We start from the raw sequence: 18,528 nt of genomic DNA, 5'->3' as shown, positions 1-18,528 counted from the left end.
GTAAATGAAAACAGATTCTTCTATAAGATCTACAAGATATTCTATCACCTCAAACTAAATAATCCATTCAAAAATTATCACCATATGGATCTTGCCTGTTCTTAGCATACTGTTGTAGATCTGTCATTTAAAATTCTTAGTTTCTTGTCTGATGTTGATGATTTTTTTGGATGATTATTACAAAGAGGACCAATGGAAATAGATTTAGTGTGTGATGCAACATACAGTAGATGCAACATAATATTATGATGGCTCTCTGCCAAATAGCTTCAATTGCACAGTTAAACTATGATGAGCGCTACACAACAAAAATATCCCCAAATGCATGCAGTCACAAACAATATACACTTACAATTCACATTATATACTGTTACAGAAACTATTATTTTCTATAATGTGCGTATATAATGCAATAATTCGAATAGGATTCTGTAATTAAAAGATGATCAGAAAAGAAGATGGTTATGTTGGCAAACTTAGTCGTGACAATGATGATAATGATCTTGTTGATGATGAATGCTTATTGATTTTATTTGTTGGTTTTAATGTAGTTTACTTATACCTTTAATGTGCATCCTTTCCTCGTGCCATAATGTATTAATTTTGCACACAACCTCGCCTGCTGCCTTACTGCTTTTCTCTGTGTAAAATAATAATAAGATGGCTCCCTTGTGACTTGATGACCTTATTAAAGGACAATGAACTATATTTTTCCAGACTGAGAGTGTTTTTATTCCTTCCAGTTATTTTTACGATTTGAGTGTGGACTTCTAGCTAAGCCCAGATGGAATTGGACTTATTTAGCATTTTTTGGAGGGATGTGTAATTCTCCAGAATTAATTAAACTATGGTAAAGTCTGTTAAATGGAGCTCAGTGTAGAACTTTCTTAATAGTAGCTGAAAGCACAATCAAATTAGCCAATATATTTAAAGGCATGCAAGGGATGGGGATTGTGGCCTTCCAAAAAAGATGGGCATTCCAATTCTGCAAATGAAGATTACGTGTGGGCTTGCTTATAGTCTATTTTACACTGTGACAGATTTTTTTTAGTATTATTTCCTTTCTTTATACTGAATTAAGCACAGTGACTTTTAACAGGAAATTTGTAAAACTGGAATTCAAAGTCTTAAATATCTTATAGTTTTTCTTAATCACTTTGGCTAATTATTTTTAAACAGTTTTAACATTCTCTAAACTGTAAGTGCAATTGTCACAACCATTTTATGGGACAGCTCTATTGCTGTGGAGTGGAGGGGGGTGGGGCGGGGCCGGGCTGGTATGTCGCATACCCGGTCCCCAATCGGCCTGATGTGGCGCGCGAGGGATAAAGGTGGCAGAGGTGACGAGAGAGAGAGGGGTGTGTTTTATTTATATTGACATTGACAAGCTGGTTCTCGCCTCCTCCATATCTGCAAAATGTAATAACTCACCCAAAACATGTAATTCATGCTTCAATACCTAGTTATTGTGTCAGTAAATTGGCCAATGTCACCAAAATAGATGTTTTTATGTCATTGTGTGAGCCGTACTGGTCAAAATGTTTAGATGTTTTTCACCATGACAGTCAACCCGAAATTTTTGTTATATACAAATTTCATTTTTGTTCTACTTTTTGTTGACACTGACTGCTTAATGTACTATACAAGAATGTCCATTTTGTCTAGCTCAATGCATTTTTAGATACCAATTTCAACAGAAGGTAAAAGTTTACTGGGAAAAGTCAATACTGTAGTACACAGAAAAAGGATATGCACATTTATATGTATGCAGTACATTGTCATTTTGCATGTGAAGGCTCACACGATGAAAGAATGTTTAGAAGTTGTGAAGAGTATGACAATTTCACTGAGAATCAGCTCATCAGTTTTGATCAGCAAGTCATGTGCATTTAGTTATTGTGCAATTTGTAGACAATTGTACTAGCTCTTTTGCACACATGTGCCAAAACATCTGCAATTTGCTTGAATAAGAAATTCGAATCTGGTGTGAACAAGAAACTAATTGTTCAGAGATCTGAACTTAATGTTTTGAAAAAATTATTCTCATTCGAGAATTGAGCCAAAGCGATTCCAGACACATTTTCTCCATACCTTGAATATAGTTTCATTGCTCTCTTTGGTATTTTAGAGCCCAATAAATACTTTGCTAGCTGGATCTCCAGAGGGGAACATTTAAAACATTATATTGCAAATGTATATGATTGTACTGTAAGACCCTGTTTAGCCTTTACAAAAGTACAATTATGTGATCATATATTTCTAGCACTCTTCAGGCATTAAATCAATATTCCAGGTTCAATACAATTTAAGCTCAATCAACATAATTTGTAGCATAATGATGATTACCATAAAAAAAATGAATCTCTCCTTTTCTTTGCAAATAGCAAAAATTGAGGTTACAGTGAGGCAATGGAAGTGAATGGGGCCATTTTTGTAAAGTTTAAAGGCAGAAATGTGAAGCTTATAATTTTAATAAAAGCACGTTCTTAATTCTACTTTCTACAATTTCATTGTCATGTTGTCATTGAAATGAAGTTGAACAATTAGATTTAACTTGACACAGAAAAGGTAAGCAATTTTATCATCCTAAAATCATGATAATATCATGTAACAAGGTTTAAATAGGAAAGGAGGAGGCAGGAACCAGCTGAACAGTAAAAACAATATTTAATTTAAACAAAAATACAAACATGAACAAACACATGGTAGCTGTATGTGGCTCTCTCTCTCTCTCTAACCGCTAAGTCCCGCTACACTTATCCCTCAACTGATTAGCATGATTGGGGGCTGGACGTGCGTAGTCACACATGCGTAGTGTTTACGTGTTGTGGCTATACTTTTGACACAGTGAGTATTTTAATGTTAATGGATTGGCTCCCATTCACTTAAATTGTAGGTGCCTAACTGTAACCCAGATTATTGCTTTTTTTTTTTTTTAAAGTAAAGAAGGGACGAGTTACAATCCTGTCGATTAAGATTAACTTGTAATGAACCTGGAATATTCCTTTAATGCCTGCAGAAAACTAAAGATAAATATATATTATCACATAATTCTACTTTGGTAAAGGATAATCAAGGTCTTACAGTACAATAATATGAATCGTAACAATCTAGCATGATGAATTTCTAACATACAGACACACACACACACACACACACCGCTATCTAAATATGACACAGATACAGTCGGTAACGCGTCATACACTGGGAGCATTGTTTAGCATGGGGGAAAGCAAAGCCCCATTACCATAGTTACTCATTCATTCCTTTGAGAAATATGGGGAGCAATATCCAATAGATTTGGCTATATTAACAACAAAAAACATGGTGAAAAGCTGTTGTGTAGTTTTTCACACTTCAGACAAAGCCAAAGAACCCAGAACTGATTTTTTCATCACATTCCAACTGACACAAAAAGGAGCCGAAAGAAGACCACTGCGGTTGCAGTCCACCATATGCTGGATCCTTATCGATTCATTTCACTCGACATTGCTGTAAGCACTATGGGGATGTCCTTCTAGACAACCCTGTTGAAACCCTTATACAATCACTCCAATCGCTCTGATTAGCAATGGTGTCTGAGCCCCGCCCTTTCAGACATGCAGTTGGTCTATATAAGCGGGCGCTCAGTCACCATTTCTTCAGAATTTTCTTCCTTCAAGACTGCAAACTTCATCTTTGTCTTAGAACCCTTTCTGCTTTGCGGTTGATATACACTTACAGTGGACGGAACTTCTCAGAGAGATGCGGACGCGGTGCTGCTTGCACTGAGAGGCTTTCCGCTCCCCTTTGTGTTCCAGTGAAGAGTTCTCCACATCGGCATCGAAGACGCTCTCCGTGAACAGGTTCTTCGCTTCAGACGCTCATTGTTGATCATCGAGATGCTTCAGCGAAGATTCAAAGCCTGGTGAGGGCATTGCATACATTTGATGAGTGCATCCACCAATTGAGGCTGTCGGATCAGCTCTTTAGTTGTTATGGAGAATGCACAAAAGAATGTCCGTCTCCAAACAAAGGCTCTCCCATTGGATCATTGATGCGATCACCCTTGCTTGTGAATCACAGGGCACGAATTGCCCTGTTGGTGTCAAAGTGCATTCAACTAAAAGCATGGCCTCTTCATCGGCATGGACAAATGTGTGTCCTTACAGGACACATGTTTGGCAGCAGGATGGTCCTCACAAAACACGTTTGTGAGATTTTATAACCTGGACATGGCTTCCATCTCCTCACAAGTACTCTCTGTATAAAGTGCGTCTTACATTCAAGCAGGTAAGCCCAAGCCCTTATTATGGGTGAGCTACCGACTATAATCAACACAGCCACCTAATTATATGCTGTTGAACTGTCCCTTTAAAAGTCATAAGTACTCCCATAAGCGATAAAACCTACATTTCCAACCATGTTGTGAGAGGGTTAATAAACCATACGCTGTATATCTATATAGTTTATATAGATACCAGACTACATTTATTTTAATCTGGCGTCCACCACGTGGGACAATTCATATAAACTTTAATATTACTTCTAAGTCATCAGCCTGTGGGCTGTAACTCTGTTTAGTGATGGGATATCATTCCCCATAGTGCTTACGGCCATGTCAAGTGAACTGAATCGATAGAGAACGTCTCTGGTTACACATGTAACCTCTGATCCCTGAGATGAAGGGAACAAGACATTGCCAAAGCTGGCTGCACTACTACTTCAGAGAGGGTTTCAACAAGGTCGTCTAGAAGGTCTTCCTCATAGTGCTTACAGCAAAGTCTCGTTCCCTTCAATGTCTCGTTCACTTGCTCAACAGCTTTTCATCATGTTTTCATTGTAAAAATAGCCAAATCTATTGGATATTTCCACAGAGAATGAAAACTATGGGGGGAAAAAAACAGAATGAAAGCAGCCCATTTTAAAACCAAAAACCCATTAACAAATGAATACAATGATCTGATAATCAAATGAAGCTGTGCCCTATTACTGTCACAAATCATTGATGAAAGACTCAGGTTTAGCCACCAAAGTGTTTCTATCCATTCCTCAGGTGCATCAGTAGCAGGTACATTAATGACTCTCCTAATAAATACAGTATCTTCTGTATGTGTGTATCAAATCCTCAACAATGGCGGCTTTACAAAAATCCTACAGCTTTGACTCAGAAGTCAGGTAATGTACATAAATGCCTAAATAAGGACATTTCTCCTTACTTGACCCTCTATCTGATGACGACATCATAAGAAAATTCTGGGTTCCAAGGACCAAGATCCTTGAATTGCTACAGGTTGTGAAACCACACCTTCAGAGGGCCACAAGAAGAAACTATGCCTTTAAGTCTAGCAGCTAGAAGTTAGCTACACTGCATTACTGTGCTGTGTGAAGTTTTATGGAGGTGGTTGGTAATGGCCTGTGGCTCAGCAAGTCTTAGGTCAGCAAGGCTTTGAAAGCAGTAACACCTTTGCTGTTACAGCTTTTGAACACCACACTGACTTTCCTCAAAACTCCTCAAAAAATCCAGTCACAACATTGGAATCATGGAAATTTGTTCAACTTCCTGAGGAAGAAGAGGGGTCATGCTGGTGCTGATGATGATGTAGATGCTGCTGCTACTGATGATGATCCACTGAACCCACATCAAGGCAGAATGCATCCTGCAGGAGCAGAAGGCAAGAACATTTAATTCAGAAAATGCTTGGTTACTTTTTTCATTTTTAAATACAGTTTGGTTGTTGTATTTTCTATTGTTTCATCTGACTGACATAACTTATGTTAATAAACATTTTGTGTAATTTCCAAACTTGGTATATGCTTTCCCCCTGCAAACATGAATTGAAAGACCACTGCAACCATATTCTATTATATTCTACTTCTGTGAAAACCTCACTATAAACACAAAACCACTTACACAGACATGTTATACCAAACATAAATACGATATATGGCCATACATGTATATTTTTTACAATTATTGTTCATTTATTTGGGCATATGTTATAAAATTACATTGAAATTATGTTTTACATATATGCTGGTGGACAAATGTTTGGAAGAATGTACAGATTTTGCTCATGGAAAAAAATTGGTACTTTTATTCACCAAAGTGGCAATCAACTGATTACAATGTATAGTCAGGACATTAATAATGTGAAAAATTACAATTACTAACTTTAAAGAGTTCTCATCAAAAAATCCTTCACGTGCAGCAACGAGAGCTGTGCAGATCTTTGGCATTCTAGCTGTCAGTTTGTCCAGATACTCAGGTGATATTTCACCCCACACTTCCTGTAGCACTTGCCATAGATGTGGCCATCTTGTCGGGCACTTCTCACACACCTTACAGTCTAGCTGATCCCACAAAAGCTCAATGGGGTTAAGATCCATAACACTCTTTTCCAATTTTCTGTTGTCCAATGTCTTTCCTTGCCCACTCTAAACCTTTTCTTTTTGATTTTCTGTTTCAAAAGTGACTTTTTCTTTGCAATTCTTCCCATAAGTCCTGCACCTCTGAGTCTTCTCTTTACTGTTGTACATGGTAGAATTCAATGAAGCTGTCAGATGAGGACATGTCTCATCTCAAACTAGAGACTCTGATGTATTTATCCTCTTGTTTAGTTGTACATCTGGCCTTCCACATCTCTTTCTGTCCTTATTAGAGCCAGTTGTCCTTTGTCTTTGAAGACTGTAGTGTACACCTTCGTTTGAAATCTTTAGTTTTTTGGCAATTTCAAGCATTGTCTAGCCTTCATCCCTCAAAACAATGATTGACTGTAGAGTTTCTTGAGAAAGCCGTTTATTTTTTGCCATTTTTGACCTAATATTGACCTTAAGACATGTCAGTATATTGCATACTGTGGCAAATCAAAAACAAACACAAAGACAATGTTAAGCTTTTTTTTTACTTCATTTATCAAACAAATAGCTTTCAAATGTGTTTGATATAATGGAAAGTGATTTTCTAGTTCCATATTAGCTGTTTATCATGATTACTCAATGATAAGATGTTGGAGTGATGGCTGCTGGAAATTGGGTCTGACAATATTTGATAAAAAATGACTTTTTTTTTAAATAGCGTTGGTGCTGTTTTTTTTTTTACATCATTAATGTCCTGACTATACTTTGTGATTAGTTGAATGCCATTTTGGTGAATTAAAGTACCAATTTATTACAGAAACAGCAAAAACTGTACATTATTCCTAACGTTTGGCCACCAGTGTATGAAAGACTAATATTTTGAAATATGTAGATGAATGAATTTTACACTTAGTGCTTTTCTGACACTAAGTACTGCAGATATGTTGCAGTACAGATACATTTAATATCAGTGAAAACCATTAACATGCCTATTGTGTTTTACATACAGCCGAATATGTGAAATTTCTCATTGGAAAATGTTGTAACAAAGATATTTGCTTGTAAATAATAAATAACTTACCATTTCTATGCAAAAACGAAGCTAATCCTGTGTCCAAATGTCATAAATAATGCCTTGGGAAGGCAGAACAATTGTAACAGTCTGTTGTAAAGATCTTTTCAAACTGAATTTTCAATAAAAATAACTTTGTGCAACACAACTTCGAGCCTTCCAAAGCTCTCAGAGTGGATGACCTATATGAAACACTGCTTTTGGGAAACGCACCACTTTGGACGGGGAAGGGGTGCATCTATATTAACACACACACTCGTGAAAGTGTATGTTTTATTTTATATTCCGTTTACAACGATTTTATTCACATTTAAGCCTCTTAAATGACAAATTATTTTAAAAAAGTACAATTGTAATTTTCGTTAATGCTGAACTTGCAGTGTAATAAAATGAGCTGTCACGGTTCAAAATTTCATATGAACCACACGTTTTAACCTAAACTATTAACCAGCTGAAACCTAAAATTTAAGCAGAATTACACGTATAACAATTAAACATTTGTATTATAAAAAGTGCAGTGTGTCTCAGCTGTCTGAATGTGATCTGCCAGGTCCAATTTACCTCCGCGGTTGAGACAGAAAAAACACCTCACTAGCATTTTCTCATAGTAAAGGGGTGCTGTAGACTCACCTATATATACTAAATGATCTCTGGCCAATCTATGTTAAAGGATCTCTGGCCTATCTATTCTAAATGTCCTATGGCTTAGGATCTCTCGCCTATCTATACTAAATGATCTCTAGCCTATCTATCCTATGCTAAACGATCTCTAGCCTATTTATGCTAAAGAATCTCTGGCCTATCTATTCCAAATGTCCTATGGCTTAGGATCTCTAGCCTATCTATCCTATGCTAAATGATCTTTAGCCTATTTATGCTAAACGATCTCTAGCCTATTTATGCTAAAGACTCTCTAGCCTATATATTCTAAAGGTTCTAAGCCTATATATTCTAAAGGTTCTAAGCCTATATATTCTAAAGGTTATAAGCCTATATATTCTAAAGGTTCTCAAGCCTATATATTCTAAAGGTTCTAAGCCTATATATTCTAAAGGTTCTCAAGCCTATATATTCTAAAGGATCTCTGGCCAATATCTAAAGTGTCTCTGGTCTATATTTGCTAAAGGTTATCTGGCCTAACCCCAACAGAAACCTTTTTGCATTATTTGAATTTTTCACTATCATTATTTAATTTATGTATGGATTGTTTTTTGTCCTATTTTGCTATTTTACACAAACTGCCTGTGAAAATTTGTAATAATGAAGCCTTTGACTGGTAGTGTAATTTAGTCTAAAACGAATTACTCGAGTTTGACCGATTTTTATCACGTTTCTTGCTTTCTATTGTAGGTCACGGATAAGATCAGTGGACACGGAACGTTTTACATTACCGTATTTCCGCCCGCGCCCGCTGGACAGAAGCAACTAGGAAATGACGTCATTAAAATGCGTTTGTTTTGAGCTGTGCAAGAGAAACGTGGAGAGTGCGCTACTGTTTCGGTAAAGGTTTATTTTAATATTTAATTGATTTGGCATCTTAAAAACAATTAAACGATTCTGAATGTAAGTGTTTATTTGTGGGCTATTAGCTAAGGAAGTTATCTACATCTAAATTGTACTAATTTAGTTTTATTTAGCGTTATTGTATTCAGTGTGTTGTTATTGACAGCTTTCAATTTCGACAGTTTTCAATTAAACGTATATTATGTTTATATATTGTATATGAATTGCTGTAAAACTGTAGATTGTGGTTATCTTAACGCAGTTTTTTTAAATAGCTTTCTGCGTTGACGGGAGTTATAGCAACCTACGGATTAATTTAAATGTTTTTCTTAACATTGGTGGCACTTCCCTCTCAATTTCTGCCCTTTTGTAATAAACTCGTACTTTGATTCAGGATTCTTCTCCTTCACCATGATCATCCCCGTGCGTTGCTTCACTTGTGGGAAAATTGTTGGGAACAAATGGGAGGCGTATTTAGGACTTCTTCAAGCAGAGTATACAGAAGGGTGAGTTTATGATGGCATCATGTGTTTATTTAAAGTAAAATTCAGGATGAATAAATAATGGCAATGTTATTATTTTTTTAAAAGACATGACATTAATAGGATTTTCTGCATGTCTTGCATGAAACGTGTGGTTTATAATTGAAATTTCCGCAGTGATGCTCTTGATGCTCTGGGTTTGAAGAGATACTGCTGTCGCCGGATGCTTCTAGCCCATGTGGATCTTATTGAGAAGTTGTTGAATTATGCACCTCTGGAGAAGTGATGAGCTTTCAGCGCAGTAGAAGATGGACCTCTGCTCAAATTCTTATATTTGTATTGACTCAGTGAACATAATGGAAGAGATACAGTCATGGCATCAGAGCCATACATGGCCTTTTCTGTAAACTACATCTGAAGCATGCTTGTGATGTTGGATTTTTGATTACTTTTTGTTAAATAAAGTTTGAAATGTATATGTTGTAGATTTCATTACGTTTATAATCTCATGATTGCTTAGAGTATGTATAACTTGAATACCTCTTTTGCGTCCTGTGTTTAATCAACGTTTTTTAAGAAATATGGTCTTCCCAACTGTACTATCTTGACATCTTTAATAATGTAAATGTTTGTACATAAAAACAAATCAAAGGAATCGATCATGAATTAGCTTATTTACTCACATGTATTTTTGAAACCCATATGATGTTATTTTTTCCATGCAACACCAAAGAAGCTGTTTTGAAAAAACTTCAATACTTAAATAATATCTAATATGTATTAAAGGTTATCAGTTTTTTGACAGCTGTGGTCACTGAACTGCTGTTTATGGAAAAAAGCTCTCAGCATAATTCAGAATTTTTGTATGTGAACCCTTTGGAATTAGCTTGTTTTCTGCTTTAATTGGTTATAAAATGTGATCTCGTCTTCATCAAATTCACAAGTATAGACAAAGCACAATGTGCTTAAGCTAACCACACACAAGCGATTATAATCTTGCATGTCTTTATTGAACACATTCCATTAAACATTCACAGTGTTGTGGAAAAAGTAAGTGGCCAATCGTCCTTTAGCAGCAGTAACCTCAACCAGGCGTTTCCGGTAGCTGCGGATTAGACCTGGAATTTTAGGCTATTCTTCCTTACAGAACTGCTTCAGCTCATATTTTTAGGATGTCTGGTGTAAATGGCTCTATTGAGGTCATTCCACAGCATCATTATTGGGTTAAGGTCTGGGCTCTGACTGGGCCACTCCAAAAGGTGTATTTTCTTCTTTTGAAGCCATTCTGTAGTGGATTTAGTTTGATTTTTAGGGTCATTGTCCTGCCGCATCACCCAACTTCTACTGTGCTTCAGCTGGCACACGGCCACCCTGACATTATCCTGTAGGATATCTTGACAAATTGGGAATTCATTTTTTCCTCGATGGCAAGTGGTCCAGGCCCAGAAGCAGCAAAGCAAACCCCAAATCATGATGCTCCCTCCACCGTACTTCACCATTGGGATGATGTCTTCATGTTGGTATGCGGTGCCCTTTTTATGTCGTATGTAATGCTGCATGTTTTTCCCAAACAATTCAACCTTAGTTTCATCAGTCCACAGTACATTTTCCCAGTAGCGGTGTGAAGTGTGACAAGATTGTCTTTGACAGACTTCAGATGCAAGCAATATTTTGGTTGGAAAGCAGTGGCTTCCTTTGTGGTGTCCTGCCATGAACACCATACCTATTTCAAGTTTTCTGTATAGTGGACTCCAGAACAGAGATGTTAACCAGTTCCAAATATTCTTTCAGTCTTCAGCTTTCACTCTAGGATTCTTTTCGACATCATTGAGCATTCAAGTGCGCCCTTTGAGTAATTTTGGCCAGATGGCCACTTCTAAGGAAAGTGGCCACAGTACTAAATCGTCTCCATTTATAGACAATTTGTCTAATTGTGACAGCTGAATATCTAAGCTCTTCAAGATAATTTTGTAACCTTATCCAGCTTTATGCAAAGCAATAATTCTTGATTGTAGGTCTTCTGAAGTCTCTTTTTTTTTTTTTTTTTTGGCAAGGCATGGTCCACGTCAGCAGATGCTTCTTGTGAATAGCAAACTCAAAATGTTTGAGTGCTTTTTATTAGTCAAAGTATCTCTAACCCACACCACCAATCTTGCTTCATTAACTGAATGCCAAGTTTGCCCATTCCTGATTCTAGCATTGTTTGTCACCTTTAGCCTTGAGGTTCACTTTTTCAACAGCACTGTGAATGTATAGTGGGATGAGTTCAATAAAGACATTAAAGATTATAATTGTTTGTGTGTTGTTAGATTATGCACATTGCCCTTTGTCTACTTGTCTATAAAGATTAGATCACATTTTATGAGCAATTCATGAAGAAAACCAGCTAATTCCAAAGGGTTCACATACTTTCCCTGGCCACTGTATATTTTAGAATGAACTAATAAGTTCAGAGCCGAGCTTACTTCTTTTGGGAGCATATCTAGGGTGTATGAGAAAAACAGTTGGAAAGAAAGAGGAAGAACGTATCGGTTACCTAACGTAACCTCGGTTCTCTCTAGATGAGGGAACGAGTATTGCGTATGCTAGCTTACGCTACGGGAAAGATTCATCTTTTCTGAGATATTGAAGCCAAATTATCCTTAATTTTTGTATCCATTGTCAACGCAGTGCGGCAGCTGCAGACCTTGAGCGGGCTAGCTAGCGAGCTCATAGGTTGCTCTGCGGCAACTGCTGCAGCCTATAGACGAGCTTGGGCGAACTCGCATCCAATGAGAGGCGTCCGCGCGCTCGCTGCAACAAAGCCCGCCAAAATGGGCGTGACTAGATTGCATATAAGCGTAGTTCGTAGGCTGGAACCCTGGTTTTCATTGACTGAAGCGAAAAGTCGCTCGTGGCGCGAGCACGGCCGGCTACGCAATACTCGTTCCCTCATCTAGAGAGAACCGAGGTTACGTTAGGTAACCGATACGTTCTCTTACGAGAGGTTCTCTCGTATTGCGTAAGCTAGCTTACGCTACGGGAACCCATTGTCAACGCCGTGCGTGCCAAGCATCCACTGTATGAGCCCCAGGGAATTAAGGGGGGGACCCGTGGGAGCCCTTATGAGTGGGGAAATAATATTTGGCCGGCAAGAATGCGGGTCATTGATTGTAATACATAAGCACATAGTGGGAAGGGAACGACAGAGCGGCGGTGCCGGTCTGTGTGGAATGTGTCCCATCAGTGCAGCTCACCAGGGGAGCTGTAGCATATTAAACCGCTAGTAGTTTTGCCTGCAGAGCGGGCACTTCCATATTGTAAAATCTGACAAAGGTGGAGGGGGAAGTCCATCCCGCTGCCACACATATGTCGTGAATGGAAATCCCGTTGGACCATGCCCACGAGGATGCCATGCCTCTAGTGGAGTGAGCCCTAATGCCCAACGGGCATGGCAGGTCTTTTGACGCGTATGTAGCAGCAATAGCGTCCACTATCCATCTAGATAGTGTCTGTTTCGAGGCGGCGAGACCTTTGGTGCGCCCTCCGAACGAAACGAAAAGCTGCTCAGAGCGTCTGAAAGCGGCGGAGCGCGCAGTATACAATCTCAGTGCTCTGACCGGGCAAAGGAGATTGGCGTCGCGTTCACTAACGGGTGCTGGCAGCGCCGATAGGGAAATGACCTGTGCTCTGAAAGGAGTACCGATCACCTTGGGAACATAGCCGTGTCTAGGCTTTAAAATGACCTTGGAGTCACTTGGTCCAAACTCAAGACACGCAGCGCTGACAGACAGCGCGTGAAGGTCTCCCACACGTTTGACTGATGACAGGGCAGTCAGAAAAACGGTTTTGAGTGAAAGGTATTTCAAATTCACGGATTGAAGTGGTTCGAAAGGGGGCTTTCATAGTTTCGAGAACTATAGAAAGATCCCAGATAGGAACCGATGGGGGCGCGGGGGTTCATCCTTCTAGCTCCCCTGAGGAAGCGGATGACCAGCTCGTTTTTACCCCATGACTGGCCGTGCAGGGGTTCAGCGAACGCCACAACGGCCGCCACATACACTTTGAGCGTGGATGGGGATCTGCCCTTATCCAGCAGCTCTTGTAGAAATACGAGCAGCGACGACACCCCACATGTCCGCGGGTCCAGGTCTCGGTCGGTGCACCATTTTGAGAACACAGACCATTTTGACGCATAGAGTCTTCTCGTGGAAGGGGCTCTAGTGTGTATGATGGTGTTTATTACTCCTTCTGGCAGAGCGACGGGTAGTTGTTGATCACCCACGCATGCAGCGCCCAGCGCTCTGGGTGGGGATGCCAAATTGTGCCGCGAGCTTGAGAGAGGAAATCTGCTCTCACTGGGATGGGCCACGCCGCTGTCAGTGACAGCTGCGTAAGCTCCGGGAACCATGTCTGATTCTCCCAACGCGGGGCTATGAGGAGCACCGAGTGACGCGTTTCCCTGATCCTCTGCATTACCTGTGGCAATAGCGAGACGGGAGGGAAGGCGTAAAGAGGGCGTCTGGGCCAGTCCTGGGCCAGCACGTCCTCGCTTTTCGAGAAAAATATTGGGCAGTGAGAGTTCTCTTTGGACGCAAAGAGGTCTATCTCCGCTCTGCCGAATAGGTGCCATAACGTCTGGACTGTTTGAGCGTGCAGGGACCATTCCCCTGGGGGAATATTGTCTCTGGACAGTCTGTCCGGGCCGTCGTTCAGGTGGCCTGGCACGTGCGTCGCCCTCAGCGAGCGTAGGTGGCACTGGGACCAACTCAGTATGCGTTTCGTCAGATGGAAGAGGTTCCTGGATCTGACACCGCCCTGACGGTTTAGGTAGGATACCACAGATCTGTTGTCCGAACGGACCAGGACGTGGTGACCCTGAATGACCGGGAGAGAGCGCACGAGCGCGTACTCGACCGCGTACTCGACCGCTATCATTTCCAGACAATTTATGTGAAGGAGCTTTTCCTGAACTGACCATAGGCCGAAAACCGAAGAGCCCTCGCAGACCGCGCCCCAACCCGTGTTGGACGCGTCTGTCGAGATGACTTTTCGGCGAGATACAGCTCCCATTGTCACTCCCCGCTGATACCATTCGGCCACTGTCCAGGGCTGCAGAGCTGAAATACAGGTCTGAGTCACCTTGATGGGCTGGCGGCCTGTGGCCCAAGCCCGGCGAGACGCGCGGGTGTTTAGCCAATGCTGAAGCGGGCGCATGTGCAGTAAACCCAGCTGAAGTACTGCTGCGGCTGAGGCCATGTAGCCTAGCACTCTCTGAAATTTCTTCAGAGGTGTGAGGCTGTTCATCTGAAATGACGCGGCTAGTCGCTGCACACGGCGCCGCGCTGTGTAGATAAGCAAGCCGTCATTGCCACTGAGTCTAGTTCTATTCCAAGGAAGGAAATTGCCTGACTGGGCTGTAGTGAGCTCTTGGTCCAATTGACTGCAAGGCCCAAACTGTTCAGATGACTGAGGAGAACTGTCCTGTGAGACAGAAGCTCCGTATGTGATTGTGCCAAAATCAGCCAATCGTCCAAATAGTTCAGAATTCGCAAACCCTGACTCCGCAGGGGTGCGAGCGCCGCGTCCATGCACTTAGTGAAAGTACGGGGTGCTAAGGACAGGCCGAACGGAAGGACGGTGTATTGATAAACCTGGCCGTCGAAGGCGAATCTCAAGAATGGCCTGTGACGGGATTTATCTGAATCTGAAAGTATGCATTTTTCAGATCGAGAGAAATAAACCAGTCCCCCTGGCGCACATGCGCGAGGAGTTTGCTGGTTGTAAGCATTTTGAACGGTCTTTTTGCAAGCGCTTTGTTCAAAACCCTGAGATCTAATATTGGTCTGAGGCCGCCGTCTTTCTTGGGGACAAGAAAATAACGGCTGTAAAACCCCGACTCGCTCAGGGGAGGCGGCACTCTCTCTATGGCCCTTTTGCACAGAAGGTTTGCTATTTCTGAACGAAGCATGCACGCTGCTTCCGTGTTCAAATTAGTTTCGAGCCGTGCTCTGAAGCAAGGAGGACGGCGATCGAACTGTAGCAAATAGCCCTGTTTTATTGTGCTTAACACCCATTCGGATATCCCTGGAATATCTTCCCACGCTTCGAAACGTAATGTTAGAGGGTGAATGGCCAAATCGCTCTGATTGCCGCACACAGCGCGCTGACTGTGCTTATGTGTGAGCGCGTGTGTGAGCGCGCTTACTGTGCTTATGCTGGACTGCTCGCAGACAGCATGGACAGGCTGTCCTGTGAGTGACTTCCCGATTGAGGTGAATGGGGAAAGAGTCACGTCTGTTAAGTGATGCGCAAGCATAGCCACGGGCACGGGACTTACATACAGAGAAGTGTTTGCTGGCCGTGTGACAGAGCGGGCAGAGAATGGGCGCGCGCACGTATTCGTGAGCGCATTTATGGACTCTAACACTCGAGTGGTTCGTAACCGCTTTTGAGTGTGCTCTGATGGGGACACGGAACGTGTAATGCTTGTGTGTAGAGGTGAACACTAGATCGTGGGCACATTTTCTACACATAAGGCTGGTCGTGTGACAGAGCGGCCAGAGAATGGGCGCGCGCACGGATTCGTGGGTGCGTTTATTAACCCTAACACTCGAGCGGGTCGTAACCGCTTTATGTGAGTGTGCTCTGATAGGGACACGGGACGTGTAATGCTTGTGTGTAGGGGTGAACACTGAATCGTGGGCACATTTTCTACACATAAGGCTTTATTTTGGGCCGCCGTGGAAACGGCGTTTGAGTGCAGGCAAGCGGGTAATATCACCGGCTTGTTGGCTGCTGAATCCACCACTGCAGTAGCCTGAGAGAAGGGGACTGACAAGGGGCGTACGGGACTTACATACAGCTGGCCGTGTGACAGAGCGGGCAGAGGAGGGGCGCGCGCACGGGCTCGTGGGCGCGTTTATTAACTCTAACACTCGAGCGGGTCGTAACCGCTTATGTGAGTGTGCTCTGATAGGGACACGGGATGTGTAATGCTTGTGTGTAGGGGTGAGCACTGGATTGTGGGCACATTTTCTACACATAAGGCATGTTTACTCTTTACAAGATTTCTTTGGGTCGCCGTGAAAACGGCGTTTGAGTGCAGGCAAACGGGTAGTATCACCGGCTTGTTGGCTGCTGAATCCACCACTGCAGTAGCCTGAGAGAAGGGGACTGACAGGGGGCGAAGCTTTGACGGTGGTCCGGCCGTGGCGGGACTGAGCCGTCGTTTTCTCAACAACGCTAGGAGGACTTCGGTTGCTCAGGTTTCAGTACAATCTTAGGCCGAGGCCCGCAGGGGGGCGGCTGTCTGAGCGCGATCGAGGGCGGCCGCCCTGTCGACGCTGAGAAGTCTGGCTTGTTGAGCTGGGCGCTGTGAAGAGGCTCGTGCAGGAGGCTGGTCACGTGGGCGGCCTGCAGAGGAGCTAGCGCGACGAGGCAGAAAGAGATTCAGATCTGAAACAGCCTCTGTCTGTAAGACGGCCATGGAATGCAGAGCAGATGCGGCTTGGCCGGCGGCGGTATAGGCGCGGCCAACACAGGCGGAAGTAGTTCTGCAGGCCTTAGACGAGAGCACCAGCTTAGACCGCCATCTCGCGGAGGGCGGGCAAAGGTGCGGCGTGGAGTCTGTTGGGAGCCTGTTCAGGGGGGCGGTGACCACTCGAGCCCGAGGCGGTCGACGGCCTGTGTGAGGAGGCGCGTTAGTTCCCCTTCGACTCCGGCGCGGGTCCTGCTGGATTCCTGGGCCGAGGAGGAGGCGTGTGAGCCTGACCACTCCTCGTTGTCCGAAGCCATGATGGAACAGCCCTTATCCTCCGCTTCTTCGTCCGAGATGGCAGCAGAGCAGCCGCTCGGCGGCAACTGCGCGTCCCGAGTGGGCGGGGAGGGTGAAGGCGATGCTCGAGGGAGGGGCTCCGGCGAGGCAATCGCTTCTACCACTGGTTCCGGCAGCCTTTGAGAGCGGCGCTTTTTACTGCGCGGCTGAATGGAAGGCGGCGCTGCAGCTTCGGTCCTGAGCGCTTCGAGTCGAGCCCGCAGGGTCGACATCAGAAGCTCCTCGCAGAGATCGGATCCGCCTTCAGCGAGGGCGAGCTCTGCATGCCCCAGTCCCAGGCAGAGAGCGCAGATGACGTGGCGGTCTCCGGTGCTGAGAGGGGCGCAGCATGAGGCGCAAGTGGAGCGAGACATCTTTAAAAAGACGCTCGTACTCTTTTGTGAAGTTCATAAGAACTAGCTTGCTTTAAAAAGGATACGTCGCCGGATGGCGTAGCTCGCAGGACGGCTGAAGGTGGCGAAGATGGCCGGCTTCTTCGAGCGCTGTCCACGCTTGCTTGATGCCCCTCAAACGGCGACGCGGCTTCCAGTTCAGAGATGCGAAGAGCTTCGCTGAAGAGATGAAAATCAGGGTTCCAGCCTACGAACTACGCTTATATGCACTCTAGTCACGCCCATTTTGGCGGGCTTTGTTGCAGTGAGCGCCGGACGCCTCTCATTGGATGCGAGTTCGCCCAAGCTCGTCTATAGGCTGCAGCAGTTGCCGCAGAGCAACCTATGAGCTCGCTAGCTAGCCCGCTCAAGGTCTGCAGCTGCCGCACTGCGTTGACAATGGATACAAAAATTAAGGATAATTTTTTTTTGGCTTCAATATCTCAGAAAAGATGAATCTTTCCCGTAGCGTAAGCTAGCTTACGCAATACGAGAGAACCTCTCGTAAGAGAACCTTCGTCTGAATCGTCATGTAACTATTGTATATACTGTATGTTTAACAGATAAACAAGTCTTTTACAAGACATTTTGAAAGAATATGATGCTTATAGGATTTAATATGAAATGTAAGAAGTGCCTGTTGGAAATATGTAGCAAAACATTCACTTACAATAATTGTCCATGGTAACCATACTGTACTTTTCCATGTGGCAGTTGATAGCAAGTTAGCACATTTTTACGGTGTAGTAACTAGTAACCATGGTTTTTTGGCAGTGACTTACCATGGTGAATTTTGTGAGAAATAGTAGTGGGGGCAACAACATTTTTTAATTAAGCAGAAACACTGCTGTAAGATTATATATGCAGGAGAATTCCACCAACATGATTTAAAACGAGAAAAAACAGCCTTTCAGTTTGGAATGTTTCAACTTCATAAATCCCAGG

General features: G+C 42.8%; 1 protein-coding gene across 1 annotated transcript; it reads left to right on the top strand.

Annotated features, from left to right (window-relative positions):
• The first annotated feature begins 8,857 nt into the window (after positions 1–8,857).
• Positions 8,858–10,127, top strand: polr2l (RNA polymerase II, I and III subunit L). The gene is made up of 3 exons (XM_052154256.1): positions 8,858–8,911; positions 9,309–9,420; positions 9,574–10,127. The coding sequence occupies exons 2-3, from the start codon at positions 9,326–9,328 to the stop codon at positions 9,680–9,682; spliced, it is 204 nt and encodes a 67-aa protein (XP_052010216.1). The 5' UTR covers positions 8,858–8,911; positions 9,309–9,325; the 3' UTR covers positions 9,683–10,127.
• The last annotated feature ends 8,401 nt before the right edge of the window (positions 10,128–18,528 follow it).

This window comes from Xyrauchen texanus, chromosome 2 (assembly GCF_025860055.1).
Source record: "Xyrauchen texanus isolate HMW12.3.18 chromosome 2, RBS_HiC_50CHRs, whole genome shotgun sequence".
Lineage (NCBI taxonomy): Eukaryota > Metazoa > Chordata > Actinopteri > Cypriniformes > Catostomidae > Xyrauchen > Xyrauchen texanus.
Note: the sequence above shows the minus strand (reverse complement) of the source record. Positions and strands in the feature narration are given on the sequence as shown.

Coding starts and splice junctions, on each gene's coding strand:
- polr2l (XM_052154256.1), top strand. CDS start 9,326: ATGATCATCCCCGTGCGTTGCTTCACTTGTGGGAAAATTGTTGGGAAC. Junction 9,421..9,573: donor CAAGCAGAGTATACAGAAGG/GTGAGTTTATGA, acceptor AAATTTCCGCAG/TGATGCTCTTGATGCTCTGG.